Consider the following 20,359-nt stretch of genomic DNA (forward strand, 5'->3'; position numbering starts at 1 on the left):
TAGATATAGAGATAGATAGATATAGAGATAGATATGGATATAGAGATAGATATGGATATAGAGATAACAGATAGATATAGAGATAGATAGATATAGAGATAGATAGATAGATATAGAGATAATATATAGATAGATAGATATAGAGATAATATATAGATAGCTATAGAGAGAGATATAGAGATAGATATAGAGAGAAACAGATATAGAGATAGATATAGAGATAGATAGGTAGATAGATATAGAGATAATAGATAGATATAGAGATAGATAGATATAGATATAAAGATAAATAGAGATAGAGAGCGCGGTAGATAGAGAGAGAGATAGATATAGAGAGAGATAGATACAGAGATCGATAAATAGATAGAGAGATAGATATAGATAATAGATAGAGATAGATAGATAAAGATAGATAATAAATATAGAGATAACAGATAGATATAGAGATAGAGTAAGATAGAAAGATATAGAGATAGGTAGATATACATAATAGAGATAGCTAGATAGATAGACATAATAGATAGATATAGATATAGATAGATATAGAGATAGAAAGATAGATATAGAGATAGATGTAGAGATAGAAAGATAGATATAGAGATAGAGCGATAGATAGATAGAGATAGATATAGATAATAGATAGAGATAAATAGATAGATAGAGAAAGATATATATAGATATAGAGATAGAGATAAATAGATAGATATAGGGAGAGATATAGAGAGAAATAGATATAGAGATAATAGATATAGAGATAGATATAGAGAGAGATAGATATAGAGATAAATAGATAGAGAAAGATAGATAGATATATAGATATAGAGATAGAAAGATAGATATAGAGATAGAGCGATAGATAGATATACAGAGAGATAGATATAGAGATAGATAGAGATATATAGATAGATAGCTATAGAGAGAGATATAGAGATAGATATAGAGAGAAATAGATATAGATATAGAGATAGATATAGAGATATAGATATAGATATAAAGATAGATATAGAGATAGATATAGAGATAGAGCGATAGATAGCGAGAGATATAGATATAGAGATAGATAGATAGATACAGAGAAAAGATATAGAGATAGATAACGGATAGATAAATAGATAGATAGGTATAGAGATAGATAGATAGATATAGATATTAGATAGAGATATATATAGATAAAGATAGATAGATATAGATGGTAGCTAGATAGATAATAAATATAGAGATAATAGATATAGAGATAGAGTAAGATAGATAGATAGATATAGAGAGATGTAGAGATAGAAAGATAGATATAAAGATAGAGCGATAGATAGAGATAGACATAGAAATAGATAGATATAGATAATAGATAGAGATAGAGATAGAGATAGATAGATATAGATAATAGATAGAGATAGAAAGATAGATATAAGAGAGATAGAGAGATATATAGAGATATAGAGATAGATAGATAGAGAGAGAGAGACAGATAGAGAGAGCGAGAGAGATATAAAAAACAAAACAAAACACAATACTCACCTCTCCTCCTCGCTCCCATGCTGATTCCGGCAGCCGGCTTCAGTGTCAGGAGCTGCCCCCTCTGCCAGACACACAGCGGGTGCGCGATGTAGTGACGTCATCGCGCACTGGCTGTGAGCCAGGAGCAGAGAGGACTGAGGGCGGCGCCGGCCCTGATTTACAGCTGTAGTCTGCAGAGCAGCTTACTGGGCTGGGGGCGGGGCCTCTGGGGGTGTGGAGACCTGAAATGATATTCACTGCTTCGCAGTGAATATTAATTTCTCTTTAGCAGCGGGGACAGGGGCTCCTGCCTCCTGACACCCGCTGCTGCTCCGCTGGCAGGGGCCCCCATAGCAGCTGCATGGTGGGCGACACACCACTGGCTGGGGGCCCCTGGAGCAGCGGGGGCCCTAGGCAACTGCTGGCCCTGTATGCCAGCAGGTGCCAGGGCCCACCAGATGCCAGGGCCCACCGGGGAATCCACCGGTTCTCCGGTGGGCCAGTCCAACGCTGACTGGAGCTCTAAAGAGCACCAAACATGCACGGTGGGGACCCAAGCTCCCACCGAGTACAGAGATGCTCGGGCGAGTACCGAGCATTACCGAGTATGCTAGCTTATCACTAGTGTTTTCCCACTTAATATTCAGTAAAGTTTAAGTATACAGATGTGAGCTAATATTAATAGCCTGGGAAACTCCATGGGTATTACCCCCTTCCCAGGCTATAAACATCGGCCCCCAGCTGTCGGCTTTCCCTCTGCTGGCTAAGAAAATTACGAAGGAGCCCACGCCATTTTTTTCAGAAAAATAATATTTAATAATTAAATATGTACAGTAAGCTGCACACACACCGTACTAATTGTATATGTCACTGACATCTATATATCTATCTATTCCATATGTATATACTTTATGTAATCTATCTATTCTATCCTGTCTGGTCCCAATGTGATTTTACAGTATGTGGCTGCTAAATTGCCGACTTTTCTTCTATCTGTGTAATATAAATACATACATACAGTGAGGGAAATAAGTATTTGATCCCTTGCTGATTTTGCAAGTTTGCCCACAGACAAAGACATGAACAGTCTATAATTTTAAGGGTAGGGTAATCTTAACATTGAGAGATAGAATATCAAAAATAAAACCCAGAAAATCACATTGTATAAATTATATAAATTTATTGGTGTTTTGTAGTGATAAATAAGTATTTGATCCCTCTGGCAAACAAGACTTAAAGGGAACCTGTCACCAGGTTTGGCCGATACGAGTTATGGTCACTGCCTTTCAGGGCTTATCTACAGCATTATCATAGAATTATAGAATGGTAGAGTTGGAAATGACATCCTGGGTCATCTGGTCCAACCCCCTGCTCAAAGCAGGATTCACTAAATCATCCCAGACAGATGTCTGTCCAGCCTCTGTTAGAAGACTTCCATGGAAGGAGAACTCACCACTAGAAAAATATCGGATCGGATTGGATGGGCCGATATCCAAAAAGTATCGGGTATCGCCAATTCCGATCCTGGAAGTCCCATTCAAGTCAATGGGACCGAAATATCGGAATTAAAAAAAACCCTTTCTTTCCTTGTAGGTTAATTCTACATGAAGAAAAACAACTAATAATAATGTAGAATGTATTGGGGGAGGTGGAGGAGACATTAAAGCCATAGAGGTTTAGCCCAATCAAATGGAATAGCAGGAATTATTATTTTTTTTTTAAAGACGTTCGGAGTTACAATGATATTGACTATGTTAACCTCTTTTATATTTTGTCAGATATGTATGTTTCACTACTTCCATGCTCTTCACCTTCTTTTTTACTTCTCCCACACTTTCTCTTTCATGATCCTCAGAAGCAGCATATTCTTCATATTCTTCTTATTCAACTATTATTTTTCTTCATATTCTACTTCTTCATCTTCTTCCTATTCTTCTTCATCATATTCTTATTTGTGACAGTCATTCCTGTAGTTGTTATCTATAAAAGTTTGAAGATTACATCTTCCGTTCTACCTGTCACAAAAGATTTACAACAGGATTTGTCTGCGTTCAGTTTGGCCTGCAGCAGCAGGCATTTTCCAGGGGCACCACGAGGAGGAATGGACTCACTCCCTTACACTGCTTAGTCTTCTTCTGCTTATAATTTAGGTAATATCATTTGCTCTGATTTTTAGTCTTATGCTTAATGTTCTTCTGCTTTTGGTTTTTCTGCTTCTTGGTCTTCTGTCTCTTGTTGTTCTGCATCTTGGTGGTTGTCTTCATGTTCTTTGTCCTCTTGGTCATCTTCTTCAGGGTCATCTTTTTGGTCTTCTTCGGTGTGGTCTTCAGGGTCGTCGTCTTCAGGGTCGTCGTCAGGGAGATCCAGAGTGAGAACCAAAAACCATTTCCACAAGCTTGAACTTGGAAAAGTAGCAGAAGGTACAAGAAGGCTGAGGAACTGCTGAGAACCAGCTGACGGTACTGGAACCCGGATGGTTAGCAGAAGGAACAAGAGCAAATGGAACTAGCGAGGACCAGCTGACGGTGCTGGAACCCGGAGGGGCAGTATAAGGAACAAGAGCCAATGGCACAACCGTGGACCAGCTGACGGTGCTGGAACACGGTTACTAAGCAGGAGGTACCTGTGCTAGAAAGCACTACCAAGGACCAGCAGACGTTGCTGGAACTCGGATACCGAGAAGGAGGCACCTAGGCCAAAAGGCACTGCCAAGAACCAGCTGACAGTGCTGGAACCCATATGGGTAGCAGAAGCTGCAAGAGCAAATGGAACTAGCGAGGACCAGCTGATGGTGCTGGAACCCGGAGGGGCAGCAGAAGGAACAAGAGCCAATGGCACAACTGTGGACCAGCTGACGGTGCTGGAACACGGTTACTAAGCAGGAGGTACCTGTGCTAGAAAGCACTACCAAGGACCAGCAGACGTTGCTGGAACTCGGATACCGAGAAGGAGGCAACTAGGCCAAAGGCACTGCCGAGAGCCAGCTGACGGTGCTGGATCCCGGATGGATAGCAGAAGCTGCAAGAGCCAATGGAACTAGCGAGGACCAGCTGACGGCGCTGGAACCTGGAGGGGCAGCAGAAGGAACAAGAGCCAATGGCACAACCGTGGACCAGCTGACAGTGCTGGAACATGGTTATTAAGCAGGAGGTACCTGTGCTACAAAGCACTACCAAGGACCAGCAGACGTTGCTAGAACTCGGATACTGAGAAGGAGGCACCTAGGCCAAAGGCGCTGCCGAGAACCAGCTGACAGTGCTGGAACCCGGATGGGTAGCAGAAGCTGCAAGAGCCAATGGAACTATCGAGGACCAGCTGACGGTGCTGGAACCCGGAGGGGCAGCTGAAGGAACAAGAGCCAATGGCACAACCGTGGACCAGCTGACGGTGCTGGAACATGGTTACTAAGCAGGAGGTACCTGTGCTACAAAGCACTACCAAGGACCAGCAGACGTTGCTGGAACTCAGATACCAAGAAGTAGGCACCTTGGCCAAAGGCACTGCCGAGAACCAGCTGACGGTACTGGAACCCGGATGGGTAGCAGAAGGTACCCATGAAAAAGGCCGCGAGCCGGTTGCAACGCCGCGAGCCGGCCGCAGGTACCGAAACCCACAGTCCTACAGGGGGTGCTTGTCGTATTGGCACTACAGAACCAGCCTTTATTACCAGAACCCACAGCCCACATAGGAAGCACCTAAACTGCAGGCACCATAGGCTCGGCTAACCCGACCGCAACATGACAGGACAACGTATTGGTGGCAAAGTGACGTTGACACTCCCCGGAAACAGCAGGCGTGCTGGAACCAGGATGGGCAGGAGGGAGTACCCGTGCCAACGACACTTCTGAGGAGCAACTGGCGATGTTGGAGCCCAGGGTCAATCAGGGTGTAGGCTGAGGCCTAATTTCATCAAGTTTAATATCTGTTGTAGACTACTACTGATTTCAAACGTGCTCCAACTAGGCCTCTGGCTCCACTCTGTCTCTAGTATTTCCCCTGGCCTCCAGCTCCGCCAGTTGCTGCTCAGAAGTGGCGTCTGCACAATCAACACTTGTTCCTGTGTTACTGGGGTTCAGTAACGTCAGCTGTTAACCTGATGTGTGTCCGGCAATGTCTCCTGCTCTGTCCACATTCCCACTAATAGTAGTGGGAATATGGACAGAGCAGAAGACATTGCCAGACACACATCTGGGGTTCAGTAGTGTGAATGTGGAGACAGCATGAGATATTGCCATCCACACAGCAGGGGAGCAGCTGGCGTTACTGAACACCACTAACACTGGAGCATGTGTTTCTCTCTGTGCATATGGCACTTCCAAGCAACAACTGGCTGTGTTGAAGCCCAGGATCAGTCATGGAGCAGGCTGAGGCCTAATTGCAGCAAGTTTTATAGGTGATGTAGTTTGAATGTGGAGGCAGCAGGAGATATTGCCATCCACACAGCAGAGGAGCAGCTGGCATTACTGAACCCCACTAACAATGGAGCATGTGTTTCTCTCTGTGCAGACGCCACTTCCAAGCAACAACTGGCTGTGTTGAAGCCCAGGAACAGTCATGGAGCAGGCTGAGGCCTAATTGCAGCAAGTTTTATAGGTGATGTAGTTTCAATGTGGAGGCAGCAGTAGATATTGCCGTCCACACAGCAGGGGAGCAGCTGGCATTATTGAACCCCACTAACACTGGAGCATGTGTGGATTGTGCAGATGCCACTTCAGAGCAGCAACTGGCGGGGTTGTAGGCCAGGGGAAATACTAGAGACAGTGGGGCCAGAGGCCTAAGTGGAGCACGGTTAAAAATCAGTAGTAGTTTGAATGTGGAGGCAGCAGGAGACTTTGAACCCCACTAACACAGGAGCTAGTGTTTTTCTCTGTGCGGACAGCACTTCCGAGTGACAACTGGCTGTGTTGAAGCCCAGGATCAATCATGCAGCAGGCTGAGGCCTAATTGCAGCAAGTTTTATATAGGTTGTAGACTACTACTGATTGTAACCGTGCTCCACTTAGGCCTCTGGCTCCACTGTCTCTAATATTTCCCCTGGCCTCCAACCCCACCAGTTGCTGCTCAGAAGTGGTGTCTGCACAATCCACACTTGTTCCTGTGTTACTGGGGCTCAGTCACGTCAGTTGATCCCCTGATGTGTGTCCGGCAATGTCTCCTTCTCTGTCCACATTCCCACTACTAGTACACTGGCAGCAGGGCAAGCCAGCACCTCCAATGCATACTGGCTAAGCTCTGGCCATGTATCCAGTTTAGAGACCCAAAACTCGAAGGGGGAAGAGCCGTCTGGGAGTACACTGACAGGGCAAGACATGTAGTCTGTCACCATCTGACGGAAACATTGCCTCTTGCTGACTGGAGCAGTCTGTGATGGTGTAGACATTTGTGGCGGACACACAAAACTTTGCCACATTTGGGCCATAGTGGTCTTGCCTTGTGCTGAGGCGCTGCCTCTGTTCCCTCTTTGTGCAGAGCTTCCCCCACTGCCCTAGCAGCACTGCTCTCAGGTGGAATGGAGAACATGATGAACTGCACCAGTGTGTCTTGGTACTCCCGCATTTTACGCTCCCGGTTCAACGGTGTTATGAGGCTTTGTAAGTTGTCCCAGTAGCGAGGATCTAGGAGGGTGTACACCCAATAATCAGCCATTTTGAGAATGTGGGCGATGCGGCGGTCGTTTTTCAGGCACTGCAGCATGAAATCAACCATGTGCTGCAGACTCCCAACTGCCCAAGAAAAGCTGTCCCCTGCCTGAGGCGTCATCTCTGCCTGCTCTGCATCACCCCACCCTCGCTGAACATACTGACTAGAGCATTGTGTACCTCCCTCCTCTGGAGAGATGTCTTCCTCCTCCATTGACTCCTCCTCATCCTCCTCACAAAGTGTCCCCTGCCTAGGCCTTTGTGAGGAACCACGTAGTGCAGACTGTCCAGAAGCAGATGGCATTTGTGACTCCTCATCCTCCACCTCTTCCAAAACATCCTCCCTTAGTGCTTGCAGTGTTTTTTGAAGCAGGCAGATAAGGGGGACAGTCATGCTGACTAGTGCATCATCTGCACTCGCCATCCGCGTGGAATCATCGAAGGCACGCAAAACGAGGCAGATGTCCTTCATAGAGGCCCACTCAGTGATGCTGAAGTGTGACCGGCGCACAGTGCGACTTGTTTGCGCCTGATGCAGCTGGTACTCCATTACTGCTGCCTACTGCTCACACAACCGCTCCAACATATGTAACGTTGAATTCCAACTGGTGGGTAGGTCACATATGATACGATGTTCCGGAAGGCGTAATCGGCGCTGCAGAGTTGCAAGGCGCGATCTTGCTGTGCTGGAACGCCGCAAGTGAGCGCACTCTTTGTGGACCTTGTGCAGCAGTGCATCAAGATCTGGATAGTCCCTCAGAAAGCTCTGCACGACCAAGTTCAGCACATGTGCCAGACATGGGATGTGAGTGAGGTTGCCTAGGCCCAGAGCTGCCACCAGATTTCGGCCATTGTCACACACTACCAAGCCTGGCTGGAGATTCGCTTGCACAAACCACACGTCGCTCTCCTGCTTGATGGCATTCCAGAGCGCCTGCGCTGTGTGGCTTCGATTCCCCAAAGAAATTAATTTCAGTACGGCCTGTTGACGTTTGGCCACGGCTGTGCTCATATCGGTCGTAACAGGCTCCTGCAGCGCTGATTCTGAGGAACTTGAGTAGGAGGAGGAGTCAATGTGTACAGACTGGATTCCTGCAATCCGTGGAGTTGGCAGAACACGTACAGCACCACTCTCCAAATCTGTACCCATCTCCACAACATTGACCCAGTGGGCAGAGAGGGAAAGGTATCGTCCCTATCCATGGTTACTGGTCCACGCATCGGTGGTCAGGTGGACCATGCTACTGACGGCGTTTAGTAGCGCATATTTTATTTTTTCCTCCACATGCTTTTGCAGGGCAGGGATGGCTTGCCTGCTGAAATTAAAGTGGCTGGGCACGGTGTATTGTGGGACTGCCAATGCCATGATGTTCCGGAAGGTGTCAGTCTCCACCAGCCTGAATGAGAGCATTTCAAGGGCCAGTAGTTTGGCAATGCCAGCATTCAGAGCCTGTGCTCGGAGATGGTTTGCCGAGTATGGCCGCCTTTTATCCCATGCCTGTGCTACCGATGGCTGTAGAATGGCCTGGTAGTGTGAGGATGACTGGGAACGTGGTGCTGTGGGTGGAATGTCACTGGGTCTCTGGACAACAGTGCCAGAGGTTCTTCCTTGGCAATCCTGTGAGGAAGCCGAACCAGCTGTGTGTGAGCTGGAGGAAGAGGCCCCAACACGAGCTGAAGAGGTGGTAGGTGGTACTGTATAGTGGCCTACGTCTTCAGTGTGTCTATGTAACTCCAGCTCGTGCTTGGTCCGCACATGTTTCCACATATTTGTGGTATTGAGGTTGCTGACATTTTTCCCTCTTTTGACTTTCTGATGACACAGCTTGCATTTGACAAAGCAAATGTCATCTGCAACTGTGTCAAAAAAGGACCACGCACTGCAAGTCTTGGGAGCACCCGTTTTGGCTTTTGGAAGAGGAATGCTCCTAACGGGTGCCGAAGTGGAGGCTACAGGCAACCAAGTCTGCCCCCTCCCTCTCCCTCCTGTTTTGGCTGTTCGGGGAATCTCTTCCTCAGAGCTGCTCCCACCACCTTCCTGTTCCTCATGCCATGATGGGTCAAGGACCTCATCATCTACACTCCCCTCTTCAAACACCTGCTTCTCCTGGGTAGTCTCGCCAGCACCGTACGCACCAGAAAGTGGCACCTGAGTCTCGTCATCATCTGATGCGTACTGAGGTGTGCTGACCATAGGCACTGGCCCACCCGCCTCTTCAGATTCAGAGGGACAAAGCAGTTGCGCATCACTGCATACTGCCTCTTCTTCACATTCTTGAATGCTGCTTGGCTGGCACCCTCTTTCCAAGCCAACAGATTCAGAGAACAGAAGTAGAGACTGTGAGGGCTCCTGTCCAGGGCTCTCTGACTGCCTGGGCACTTTGGCAGGTGGTGAAGAGACAGATGGTTGCTCTTCAGTGCTCTGGCCCTGAGAGGACGTGGAAGTCATTGAAGTCAATGCGTTAGCTGCCATCCATCCGACAACGGCTTCAATTTGTTCCTCCTGCAGCAGTGGGGTACGGCGAGGTCCTACAAAGCTGCGCATAAAGGACTGTTGCTTGGTAAAACTGGGGGATGCTGACTCACTGGTGCCCGCAGCAGGCACAGAATCCCCACGTCCTCTCCCTGCAGAATCCCCACGTCCTCTCCCTGCTGAAACTCCACGCCCACCTGCCTTACTCCCTGCCTTCATCTTGGTAGACTGATAAAGATAGGCAGAAAAGTACAAAGGGGGGGCTTAGTGTGCTTATTCTTGAACAGCTGCTAACAGTTATAAGAAACACTAATTTTATAAAGTGTGTGTGTGGACTACACTTTAATATGAGCTTTATTTTGTTTGTTTTTTTTCAAAAAAATAAAAAGGATGTGACCAAAAATTTGAAAGCGATAGTATCACAAACTTTTTGGAGCTATTACAATGCAGGAAGGTAACCTACAATGCAAAAGATGAGGCTCCAAAAAATAGGGTAATACTAATCTGGCTGTGGCTGAAGGGCACAAGCCAGAAAAAAGGCACCTCTATCGACTCCTATATAGTATTTACAACCAACCAATGTAGATGGATACGGATGGATGCACACTAATAGGAGAATGAAAAATGAGCTGCAATAAAACAAAAATATGTGTGAGGCAGTGACGCACGCTGAGCGGCCTACAACCAGACGTAGCTGTAGGACACACTACAGCGTGAGCTGCACTCACACACAGAGACCTCTCAGACAGCCGTGAACAGTGCAGATAAGTGGGCACTAGCACTGAAAGGCTGCAGAAAGGCTCCGCTGTCTACTCCTATAGTGTTTGCAACCAACGTATATGGATACGGATGGATGCACACTAATAGGAGAATGAAAAATGAGCAGCAAAAAAAAAAAAATATGTATGAGGCAGTGATACACGCTGAGCGGCCTACAACCAGACGTGGCTGCAGGACACACTACAAAGTGTGAGCTGCACTCACACAGACCTTGCAGACAGCTGTGAACACTACTGCAAGGCAAAAGAAAGCAACAGTGGTGGATTATGTAGCCTGGGTAAAGCACAATATGATTTTGAAAATCTCTATCTCTAACTGTCCCTCAGAGTCTTGAACAGCAGCTTGTCCCTAACTGAATTCACAGCAGAGTGAACCCGAAATGGTGGCGGCGGCTTTTATAGTGCATCATGACATCATTTCAGCAGCCAATCACAGCCATGCCATTAGTTAACATGCCTACATGCCTAACAGGATGTGCCCACACTTCTGAGGATTCCCATTGGCTGAATCAAATCAAACTGGCTCATAGCATTATGGGAACTTCCGATTCCGGTATTCGATATGCTAAAAGTATCGGAACTCAGTATCGGAATACAGTGAATATCGGCTGATACCCGATACTTGCGGTATCGGAATGCTCAACACTACTCACCACCTCTCATGGCAGCCTGTTCCACTCATTGATTACCCTAACTGTCAAAATGTTTTTTCTAATATCTAATCTGTATCTCCTCCCATTCAGTTTCATCCCATTGCTTCTAGTCTTTCCTTGTGCAAATGAGAACAAAGATGATCCTTCTACAATGTGACAGCCCTTGAGATATTTGTAGGCAGCTAATAAGTCTCCTCTCAGTTTTCTTTTTGTAAGCTAAACATTCCCAAATCCTGTAACCGTTCCTCATAGGACATGGTTTGCAGTCCAGTCACCATTCTGGTCGCTCTTCTCTGAACTTACTCCAGTTTCTTTATGTATTTTTTAAAATGTGATGTTAGGGTTGGCAGAACGCACTGAATAAAATATTATAATGAAGTGTGTTTGCAACTCGGGGTCCACCGTGCAGAGGTGTAAAACTGCAGCTAATGTGAACAATGATGGCATTGCACTGCAAGTGTTCACAAAAAGCACACTGGGTAAACCAGACACAATGTGAACGGAACGCAAAGGTACTGCACTCTGTTGCTCCACAGAGCGGTACAATGCTACAGAGCACCTAAGGCTAAGCACACCATGTTAAACGTCACTCGATGTGAACTGAAGATAAAGAACCAGCTCTGTTACACCACAGAGCGGTAAAGAAGATATTTGTCAGAAAATGTGGATAAATGTACAGCCTGTGCAAAGAGGTGTGTGCCACAGCACATGGCTAGACTGTGCCCTGTACTGCAAGTGCTAACTAACTGAAGCGTGCACCAGCACGTGGCCTGACTGTGTCCTGTATGGAGGATAACCTGCCTCACCAGGAACAACTAATGCATCCACTCACAGCACACGCTCACATGTCTAAGGTCATTAGAGGCACAGCCAAAGCCCCAAGCACACATGATGCAAATATGAATGATCCTAGTGTACCGCCGGGCGGCCCAGAGAACCTTTTATACTTTCCAGTCAGTTAGGACCTTGGTCATGGGCCAATCTGGATACACCGCAGGACCTGAGCAGCTGACGACCAACCACCAATGAGAGGTCGCAACCTCACAAGCATGCTCAGTAGGGTGAATCCTGGACTAAGCCTCAGGAATGACTGCTTACTGCTATCTATAACCAGTTACAATAGCTGAACCTGGAGATGCAACAGAAACACAGTGCACAGCATGGGTCTGGGCAAGACACTGAGACCGACCTCTCTGCTGAGCAGGCTCAAATGTGGTTGAAGAAGAATGGAAGACTGCAGAGGGAGACAAGGCTTGGGATCGATCCTATACAGAGGGAGGATTCCAACGCCTCGCACGTGGTGCCCAAAACTGGACACAGTATACCAGATGAGGTGTGATCAAAGAAGAGTAGAGGGCAATAATGATTTCATGTGATCTAGACTGTATGCTTCTGATAAAACATCCTAGATTTGCATTTGCCTTTTTTGCTGCTGCATCACACTGTAGAATCATGTTCAGTTTATGATCTATTAGTATATCCAAGTGTTTTTCACATGTGCTGTTGCTTAGACCTATTCCTTCCATTCTGTATACGCTTTTTCATTTTTATTGCCCAGATGTAATACTTTGCATTTTTCCCTATTAAAAACCATTCTGTTAGTTGCTGCCTACTGCTCCAGTTTATTTACATCTTTTTGAATCCTCTCTCTCTTCTCTAGTATTAGTTATCCCTCCTAGCATTGTGTCATCAGACAATTTAATCAGTTTACCCTCAATTCCTTCATCTAAATCATTGATAAAGATGTTGAACAATACAGGGCCCAGGACAGAACCCTGTGGTACCCCACTTGAGGCATTCTTCCAACTAGATGTGCAGCCATTTACGTCTACTCTTTGGGTCCGATCACTAAGCCAGTTATGAATCCACCTTCATCCACAGTTGCCTTGTCCATTACATACACAGTCATTTTTTAATAAGGATGGTGTGACATACTTTGTCAAATACTTTACTGAAGTCAAGATATACTATATCTACAGCATTTCCCTGATCCACCCAGTCAGTGATTCTGTCATAGAAGGAAATTAAGTTAGTCTGACATGATTTATTAGTTAAAAACCCATGCTGACTCTGTTTAATCACTTCATTCTTAACCAGGTACTTACAGTACATACATGTTGTTTAATAATTTGTTCAAAGATCTTTCTTGGTATAGAAGTCAGAGTCACCGGCCTACAGTTCCCTGGGTCCACAAAATATTGATTTCTGAACTCTTCCTGAGTTAAAACATTAGTATTGTTGTTTCTAAATGATTATGAACTTGTTTTCTTAGCATTATTTGAGGTCTGCAAGCACTGCATTTTTTTTTGTTATTTTGACCATTTCTCATTTTCTGAAAATAAATACAAAATTTAGTGCTTGGAAATTCGAAGACGTGTTGTCAGTAGTTTATAGAATAAAAGAGCAATTTACATTTTACTCAAAAATATACATATAAAGAGAAAAATCAGACAAAATGAAAATTTTGCAGTGGTCTCTTAATTTTTGCCAGAGCTGTATATACACACATAGACACACACACACAAATTTCAGCACTATTGAATTAGATTGGGATATAGCCTTACATATAGTAGATCAATTCTTGAGCTTTTCTTTTCTTTTCTCTCCTTACTGTCAACACCAGGACTGTATCCCTTAGAGCAATATAAAATGTCTATTAATAAAATTTTAGTCATTTTATTATAATCTGTTTTATGTCATCTTCAACACTTTTAAACATAGGTATTTCTTCCTGTTATTTTACTTTAAAAAATATATACATGTATGCAACTTGTTACAAGATTTTTGACATGTGACTGTACCCCTTCCTCTGCTGTTGGTTCCCTTTTTTGAATTTTTGTGTATAAATGCCTGTATTTGTTTATGTATGGGAGTCCTGAAGAAGGAGTTATTTGACTCTGAAACGCTTTGACATTAAGTTTGCAGTTCAATTTATCTAGACGTGTGATTTAGTTCAGATAGCGTAGAAATACTTACTATAGTGCTATTTATTTAACGAAATAGCAAATTATTAAACATGTATGGTAAGTGCTACAAAAACAATAAAAATCGAAACATCAGAATTGCATTTTTGGGTCAGCTTACCTCCCTTACAAAATGCAATAAAAAACTATCAAAATGTGTAATGTACTTCAAATTGGTATAAAAAAATGCCAGCTCACCACAAAAAAATGAGCAAGCCACTACTTTGCATCCATGAATGGAAAAATAAAAATGTTAAAACGGTTGTCTGTTCAAAACCGATAAGTCTGCTGTCACTCCGGAGGGTATATATGAGTCACACATACTCCCGGCCAGTGAGCGTGGTCTCACTCCGTGGCCGATTGAAGAGCACGGCCTCACTCAGAATCAGGCTGCCAATGTAATTTTTTTCCACACAGTGAACACTGTAAAATTCCCCCCCCCCAAAAAAAAAAAAAATAAAAAATTGTGGAATTGCATTTATTTACTGCATGTTCACATTGCCATTTTTCAGCTCGGCAGGAGGAAAGCTACAATCGACACTGTTGTCAGTGCATTTCACAAATAAAGGCACAAAACCTATTTTGACAAGTGTGTTGTTACATATTAAACCAGTACCTTTGTTTGGAGGAATTGGTGCCTGCTGGTCAGCCCCATGGAAACATAAAGTATATATTTGAAAAGAGTATGTGAACACACTTAACAGGTAGCAAACTGCTGTGGGATTGACTGCTGCTGGTGAACTAAATTATTTAGAACCTATTATTTTTTCTAGCTCACCATCCCTGATAGAACAAAATGTTTTAATAACCAATTGGAAGAATGAGACAAATGTGATGAAACTTCAAAAGCAAGAACAGGAATTCCGAAGGAAATTTCAAGTAAGTAGAAATGTAATGTAATGTAATTACAAATTATCTCATCCATGTTGGAAAATCTGTTGTAAAGCATATGAAATTACAGCAGTCTGTACTCTTGCCTGCTTTTCAGCAATTTATTGTTTTGTTTTACATTTTTATATAGCCTTACAAAAAGTAATTGCACAAAGAAAGAAGCTAGTTTAACTCTTTCAAGACCTTTCTAATACTTTAATGAGCACAACAAAATGTAATCTTTTAGAAATTAAATGGAATGAGATGAATAAAGGTTACAAAAAATATTTTCTAACTCTAATAACTGCAAAGCAATTTTAATAAACTGTATTTCATATATCTCTATATAAGCCATATATGCTTTAAAATGTCCATGTCGACAGCTATAAGTAGAAGGCACCCTCTGACAATTGAAAATGCTGTGAGTGTCAACTATAAATTGTAGCATATTAGTTAGTATATTATATAACAACCTGCTGTATTGGTCACTATTGTGCATACTTTTAGCATTAGAGACGTTAAACCCGCTAGCAGCATCTAGATAGTTGACAAAAGGAGAGTGCTCCCTCTTTAACCTTATTGGCACCCTATGTCACAGATGCTGATAGTTGACATGGCAACCTGAGGCCAAGTAATGGCATTGGACTACCGTGATCGCTTAGGCCCTCTCATATGTAGGGTCTAACAGGCTATGTGTTACGGAATGTGCTTAGGATGGCAAAATAAAGAGAGTAACCCAGAGTGGACCCTCTGGATCACGGCTCCAGAGCCCCTGCGGGCGAGCTGGACCAGGTGGAGCCACCCCCTATACAGGGAGTGTTAGGGGCAGGCCCACAAGGGATGGAACCGTGACAGCCGGAGCCAAAGGGGCGACTGGGTGAGCACCAGGGGAACTAGGGTGGTGAGTCAGCGGAGCAGCGGTACGGGAGACAGCGGAAGGAGCCAGAGAAACGCAGAGACTTGGAGGGTTCGGAGCTGGTAGTGGCTGGAAGCTGCAAGAGAGAAAAGGGGTAAGAGAGTACACGGACAAGAGGGTCACAGGAGAGCAAGCACACAGAAAGGACGACAGGGACAAAGAGAGGTGAAGGCACCAGAGGCGAGGAGGAACCAGGACCGCCGGGATGGCGAACACAGAGAGAGACAGCAGAAACACTAACTAAGCAATGCAGAGGGAATATGCAGGGCCTGAGAGCGTACTGAGCCCTGGCCAAAAGGACAGCGACCCGGGAAAGATACACAGGCGTCTTACCTGGGGAGACGCTGGCCAGAAATAGACGATGGGCGCCGCCATGTTGGGGGTGGAGCCACCGCGTCACATGGTGTAGTCAGAGCGCCGGCCACAGGAGCGTGGGACCGACGTCGGGGAGGCCGGAGGTCAGGAGCGGGGATGCGCCGGGGAGCGGGTGCGCGCCGGGAGGTGCGCACAGGAACTTGCTGGTGAGTATCGGTGGCGGGCGTGACACTATGTCAGTAAAAGACTGACAGGTCTCATGCACTGAAATAAAAGTGATCAAAATGAAAAATATTCAAGACCTATAGTGAGTCTAAGTAAAAAGGTTAACATAAAAAATTCAATAAATCTTCAAAAAATTTAGAAAAAACTAGAAAAAAAATGGAAAACTGCTTCGCTATTTTTTTGTGTAAAAAAGAATACCATACACATAATGTATGGTCTTTCGTGTCTACCTTTTTTCATCATAGATTGCAAGCTTGCGAGCAGGGCCCTCATTTCCTCTTGGTATCTGTTATTATCTATGTGATTATTGTTACGCTGTAATGTTTATCGTCTGTACAAGTCCCCTCTGAAATGTAAAGTGCTGCGAAATATGTTGGCGCTATAGAAATAAAATTATTATTATTTGTATTTGTGAACAGCGAATACATTTGGCGCTATTCGTTATTCGCACAAATAGTACACTATTCGGGCTATGTGTTAGTCAGTAAGTAATTTGGATATCCATAGAGAAGAAAGTGGATAGGCACATACCGTCCCATGCAAAATAATCCTTTATTGTGGCATCAAGTTACCAACAGCAGGCAGATAAAACCATGGAGCAAGTACAGACGACGATCGTTTCGCGCTTACATTGCGCTTCAACAAGCGATGACCTGGATATTTTCCTTGGAAGTGGCACCTGTGTTCCCTGATGTGTGTGCAGCTTCATTAACCCGAGGATATACAGCTGTGCCTTTGTCCTGTTTTTCTCTTCTATGGTAAGTGAGTAATTTGGTATTCACCTCGGTATATTCATGTTTGGCGCTTTATTTGCAGCCAATGAACATGCTGGACTTGCTTTCCAATCACAGTAATGCTGGCACCATCTTTGGTGTGGCATTAATTAAATTCATGTCAATTCATGTCTGAAGAGGTGGAGGATAATCATGATGCACAGTTGCCATCAGGCCAGCCTAAAATCTCAACTCAGAAGAAGGATCAGATTGATGAATTGGAAGACGAAGTGGTCAATGATGAGGCCACTGATCCAACCTGGGATGATGGCACACCTATCGAGCACAGTAGTGCCGAGAGGGATGGATCTGTAGCACAAAAACAGTCAAGAAGTGGTAGTGGTTTGACCAGAGGGAGACCTCGGTCATCTGTTCCACAGAGCTTCCCCCCACTCAGCTAGATAATAGGCCAAGGATGCGTTGTTCCCCTGTATGGCAGTATTTTCTGAAAGTCCTTCATTCCAAACAACTGTAATTTGCATCATCTGCCATATCAAGCTGAGAAGAGGCAAGAACACTGCCAATCTGAGCACCACTAGCATGCAGAAGCACATGGCAGCCAAGTATCCCAGACGGTGGGTGGAATGCCTGGGTACAAAATCTGTGTCTGAGGGTGAAACCAATGTCCCTTCCCCTCTGTTATGGCCTGTCCATGAAGCAGGCACTGCTGCTGCCCACAACAGTGAGCAACCATGTCCAGTTCATTGTTCCAGTGCAGCATTCAGTTGACTATACCCCAGATGTTTCACAGGCAGCAGAAATAGCCACCCACCTACAGGCCCAAATGCTAAACACCCACATTGCCAGATTCTTAGCCCTGGAAATGTTGCCATTTTGGCTTGTGGGAACTGAATCTTTTCGTGAACTCTTGGCGGTGGCATACACATGGTTCTCGATTCCCAGCTATTATTATTACATAAACACATGTTACACAATATCAGCCATGCTCTGGCCAACGCAGTCACAGGGAAGGTCCACCTAACCACAGACACATGGACAAGTTCTTTTGGACAGGGATAGCTATCTACATTTCCCTGACAGCACACTGGGTGAACCTGGTGGAGCATGGACAGAGTCAGAGGCTGGGACATCACACATCTTACCTACACCAAGAATAGCGGGCCCAACTTACTTCAGGGTTTCAGTCTCCTCATATTCCAGTTCCTGTATCTCCTCCTCCTCAGTGGAACTAGCCCCCCTATCACTCCCAGCTGGGAGGTCAGCAGCACTGCCTTGGCAAAGCAGCAGCACGCTCTAGTGAAGCTCAGCTGTAACGTCCGTCTGCAAGTCTGGGCAGCAGTAAGACAGCACCCCGAGCAACCCCGATACCCTTTACCCCTATACAGGGATCTGGATTTACAGCAGAGCCCAGGGGGCGCTGTCTGAATATGAGCAGATGCCAGAGCAGGACGGTCGCCAGAGAGGGGTTAAAAAAACGGGACCAAAAGCATAGTCGGGAATCCGAGTCTTAACCAGGCGGACAGCAAAGGTACAAACAACGGCAGGCAATAGCAGAGTCAAATTCAGGCCAAGGTCAGAGTCATAAACCAGGAGGACGGCAGAGGTACAGAATCGTTAGGCAGTAGCAGAGTCAGAATCAAGGCAAAAGTCAGAATCATAATCCAGGAGGACGGCAAAGGTACAGAATCGTTAGGTAGTAGCAGAGTCAGAATCAAGGCAGAGGTCAGAATCAAAGATAGCAAATAACAACTAGCACACTGGGGAAACCAAGACTATATCCGGCGGCTTGCAAGCCCAGTCCCAAAGTATTTGAGGGATCAGGTCATCTCTCACAGGCTCCCGGCCTGCTGATGTCATCAGGACCGCCCCAGGACCAGACCCGATGATGATGCACCAACCCCTTCATGACTGACAGAGGAGCGGAGTCTGCGTCCACTAGACGTCTGCGCAGAAGCCCTTTCACTGTTGCCGCGATCACTCGGGCGTGAACCACGGCGCCTCCCAGTGACTGAGGCAGGAACAGCATGCCCCGAGTTCGACGGCGATGTGTCAGTCCGGCGCCTCCTGGTGGCCGAGGCAAGGACAGCATGCCCCGAGCCCGAGGGCGGCATGACAGTCCATCGCCTACTAGTGGCTGAGGGCGGAACAGCAGGCCCCGCGTCTGACGGTGACGTGACAGTACCCCCCTCTCCAGGAGGGGCCTCCAGACCCTCAAAATCCGGTTTGTTGGTGAAGGAGATGAAATTTCCTAATTAATGCCTTGGCATGGATGTTCCCCGCAGGGACCCAGGACCTTTCCTCCGGGCCGTAGCCCTTCCAGTGTACAAGATACTGTACTGAGCCTCTGACAAGGCGGGAGTCAAGGATACCCGGGACTTCATACTCCAAGGTACCCTTGACCGAAACAGGAGGAGGAGGGGACTGGACAGGGTGAACTGGGGAGTGATACAGCTTGAGGAGAGACTTGTGGAACACGTTAGGCAATTTGAATGACTGCGGAAGTTTTAAACGGAAGGCTACCGGATTAACCACCTCTATGATTTCATATGGGCCGATAAACCTGGGACCCAGTTTGGCAGACATTACCTTAAGCTTAAGCCAAACCTTGTCCCCAACTCCCAGGTGCGGCCCCTTAGATCGTCGTCTGTTTGCAGCCGAAGCCTGTCTAACCTGAGCTCCTTTCAAATTCGAATTTAACTCAGACCAAATTGTTTTCAGGCGATGTATATTTTCCTTTACCCCAGGGAGCTCCGACATCCTGGCCGAGAATGATCCAAAGCGCGGATGCAGTCCAACTGTTCTTCACTGTCCTATTAAGGGAATAGAAGAATCCAGGATCTCTATAAACAGAAAGATAGTGAGGAAACAGTTAGCTAACCTAAATTAATTCAAGTCTCCAGGTCCAGATGAATTACACCCCAGAGTACTAAAGGAGATAGCAGAAGAAATTTTTGAACCCCTCTCCATAATCTTTGAAAATTCTTGGAGAACAGGAGAAGTCACAGAAGACTGGAGAAGAGCAAATGTTGTTCCTATCTTCAAAAAGGGGAAGAAGGTGGACCCAGGCAACTATAGGCCAGTGAGTCTGACTTCTATACCAGGAAAGATCTTTGAACAAATTATTAAACAACATGTATGTCAGTACCTGGATAAGAATGAAGTGATTAAACAGAGTCAGCATGGGTTTGTAACTGGCTTAGTGATCGGACCCGGAGAGTGGTCGTAAATGGCTGCACATCCAGTTGGAAGAATGTCTCAAGTGGGGTACCACAGGGCTCTGTCCTGGGCCCTGTATTGT

At 45.5% G+C, this 20,359-nt stretch overlaps 1 protein-coding gene across 4 annotated transcripts in view; it reads left to right on the forward strand.

The window, feature by feature from the left end:
- The window catches only part of LOC141048056 (uncharacterized), a 1,479,555-nt gene that overhangs the window by 546,797 nt on the left and 912,399 nt on the right, over positions 1 to 20,359 (forward strand). For all 4 annotated transcript variants that reach the window (XM_073543414.1, XM_073543413.1, XM_073543415.1 and 1 more), the window contains exon 6: positions 14,775 to 14,880. In XM_073543414.1, coding sequence (XP_073399515.1) covers positions 14,775 to 14,880 — 106 coding nt within the window. The remainder of the gene's footprint in view (positions 1 to 14,774; positions 14,881 to 20,359) is intronic.

The sequence above is a fragment of the Dendrobates tinctorius genome, unplaced genomic scaffold, assembly GCF_039654945.1.
Source record: "Dendrobates tinctorius isolate UK_male_01 unplaced genomic scaffold, ASM3965494v1 ptg000132l, whole genome shotgun sequence".
In the NCBI taxonomy this organism is placed as follows: Eukaryota; Metazoa; Chordata; class Amphibia; order Anura; family Dendrobatidae; genus Dendrobates; species Dendrobates tinctorius.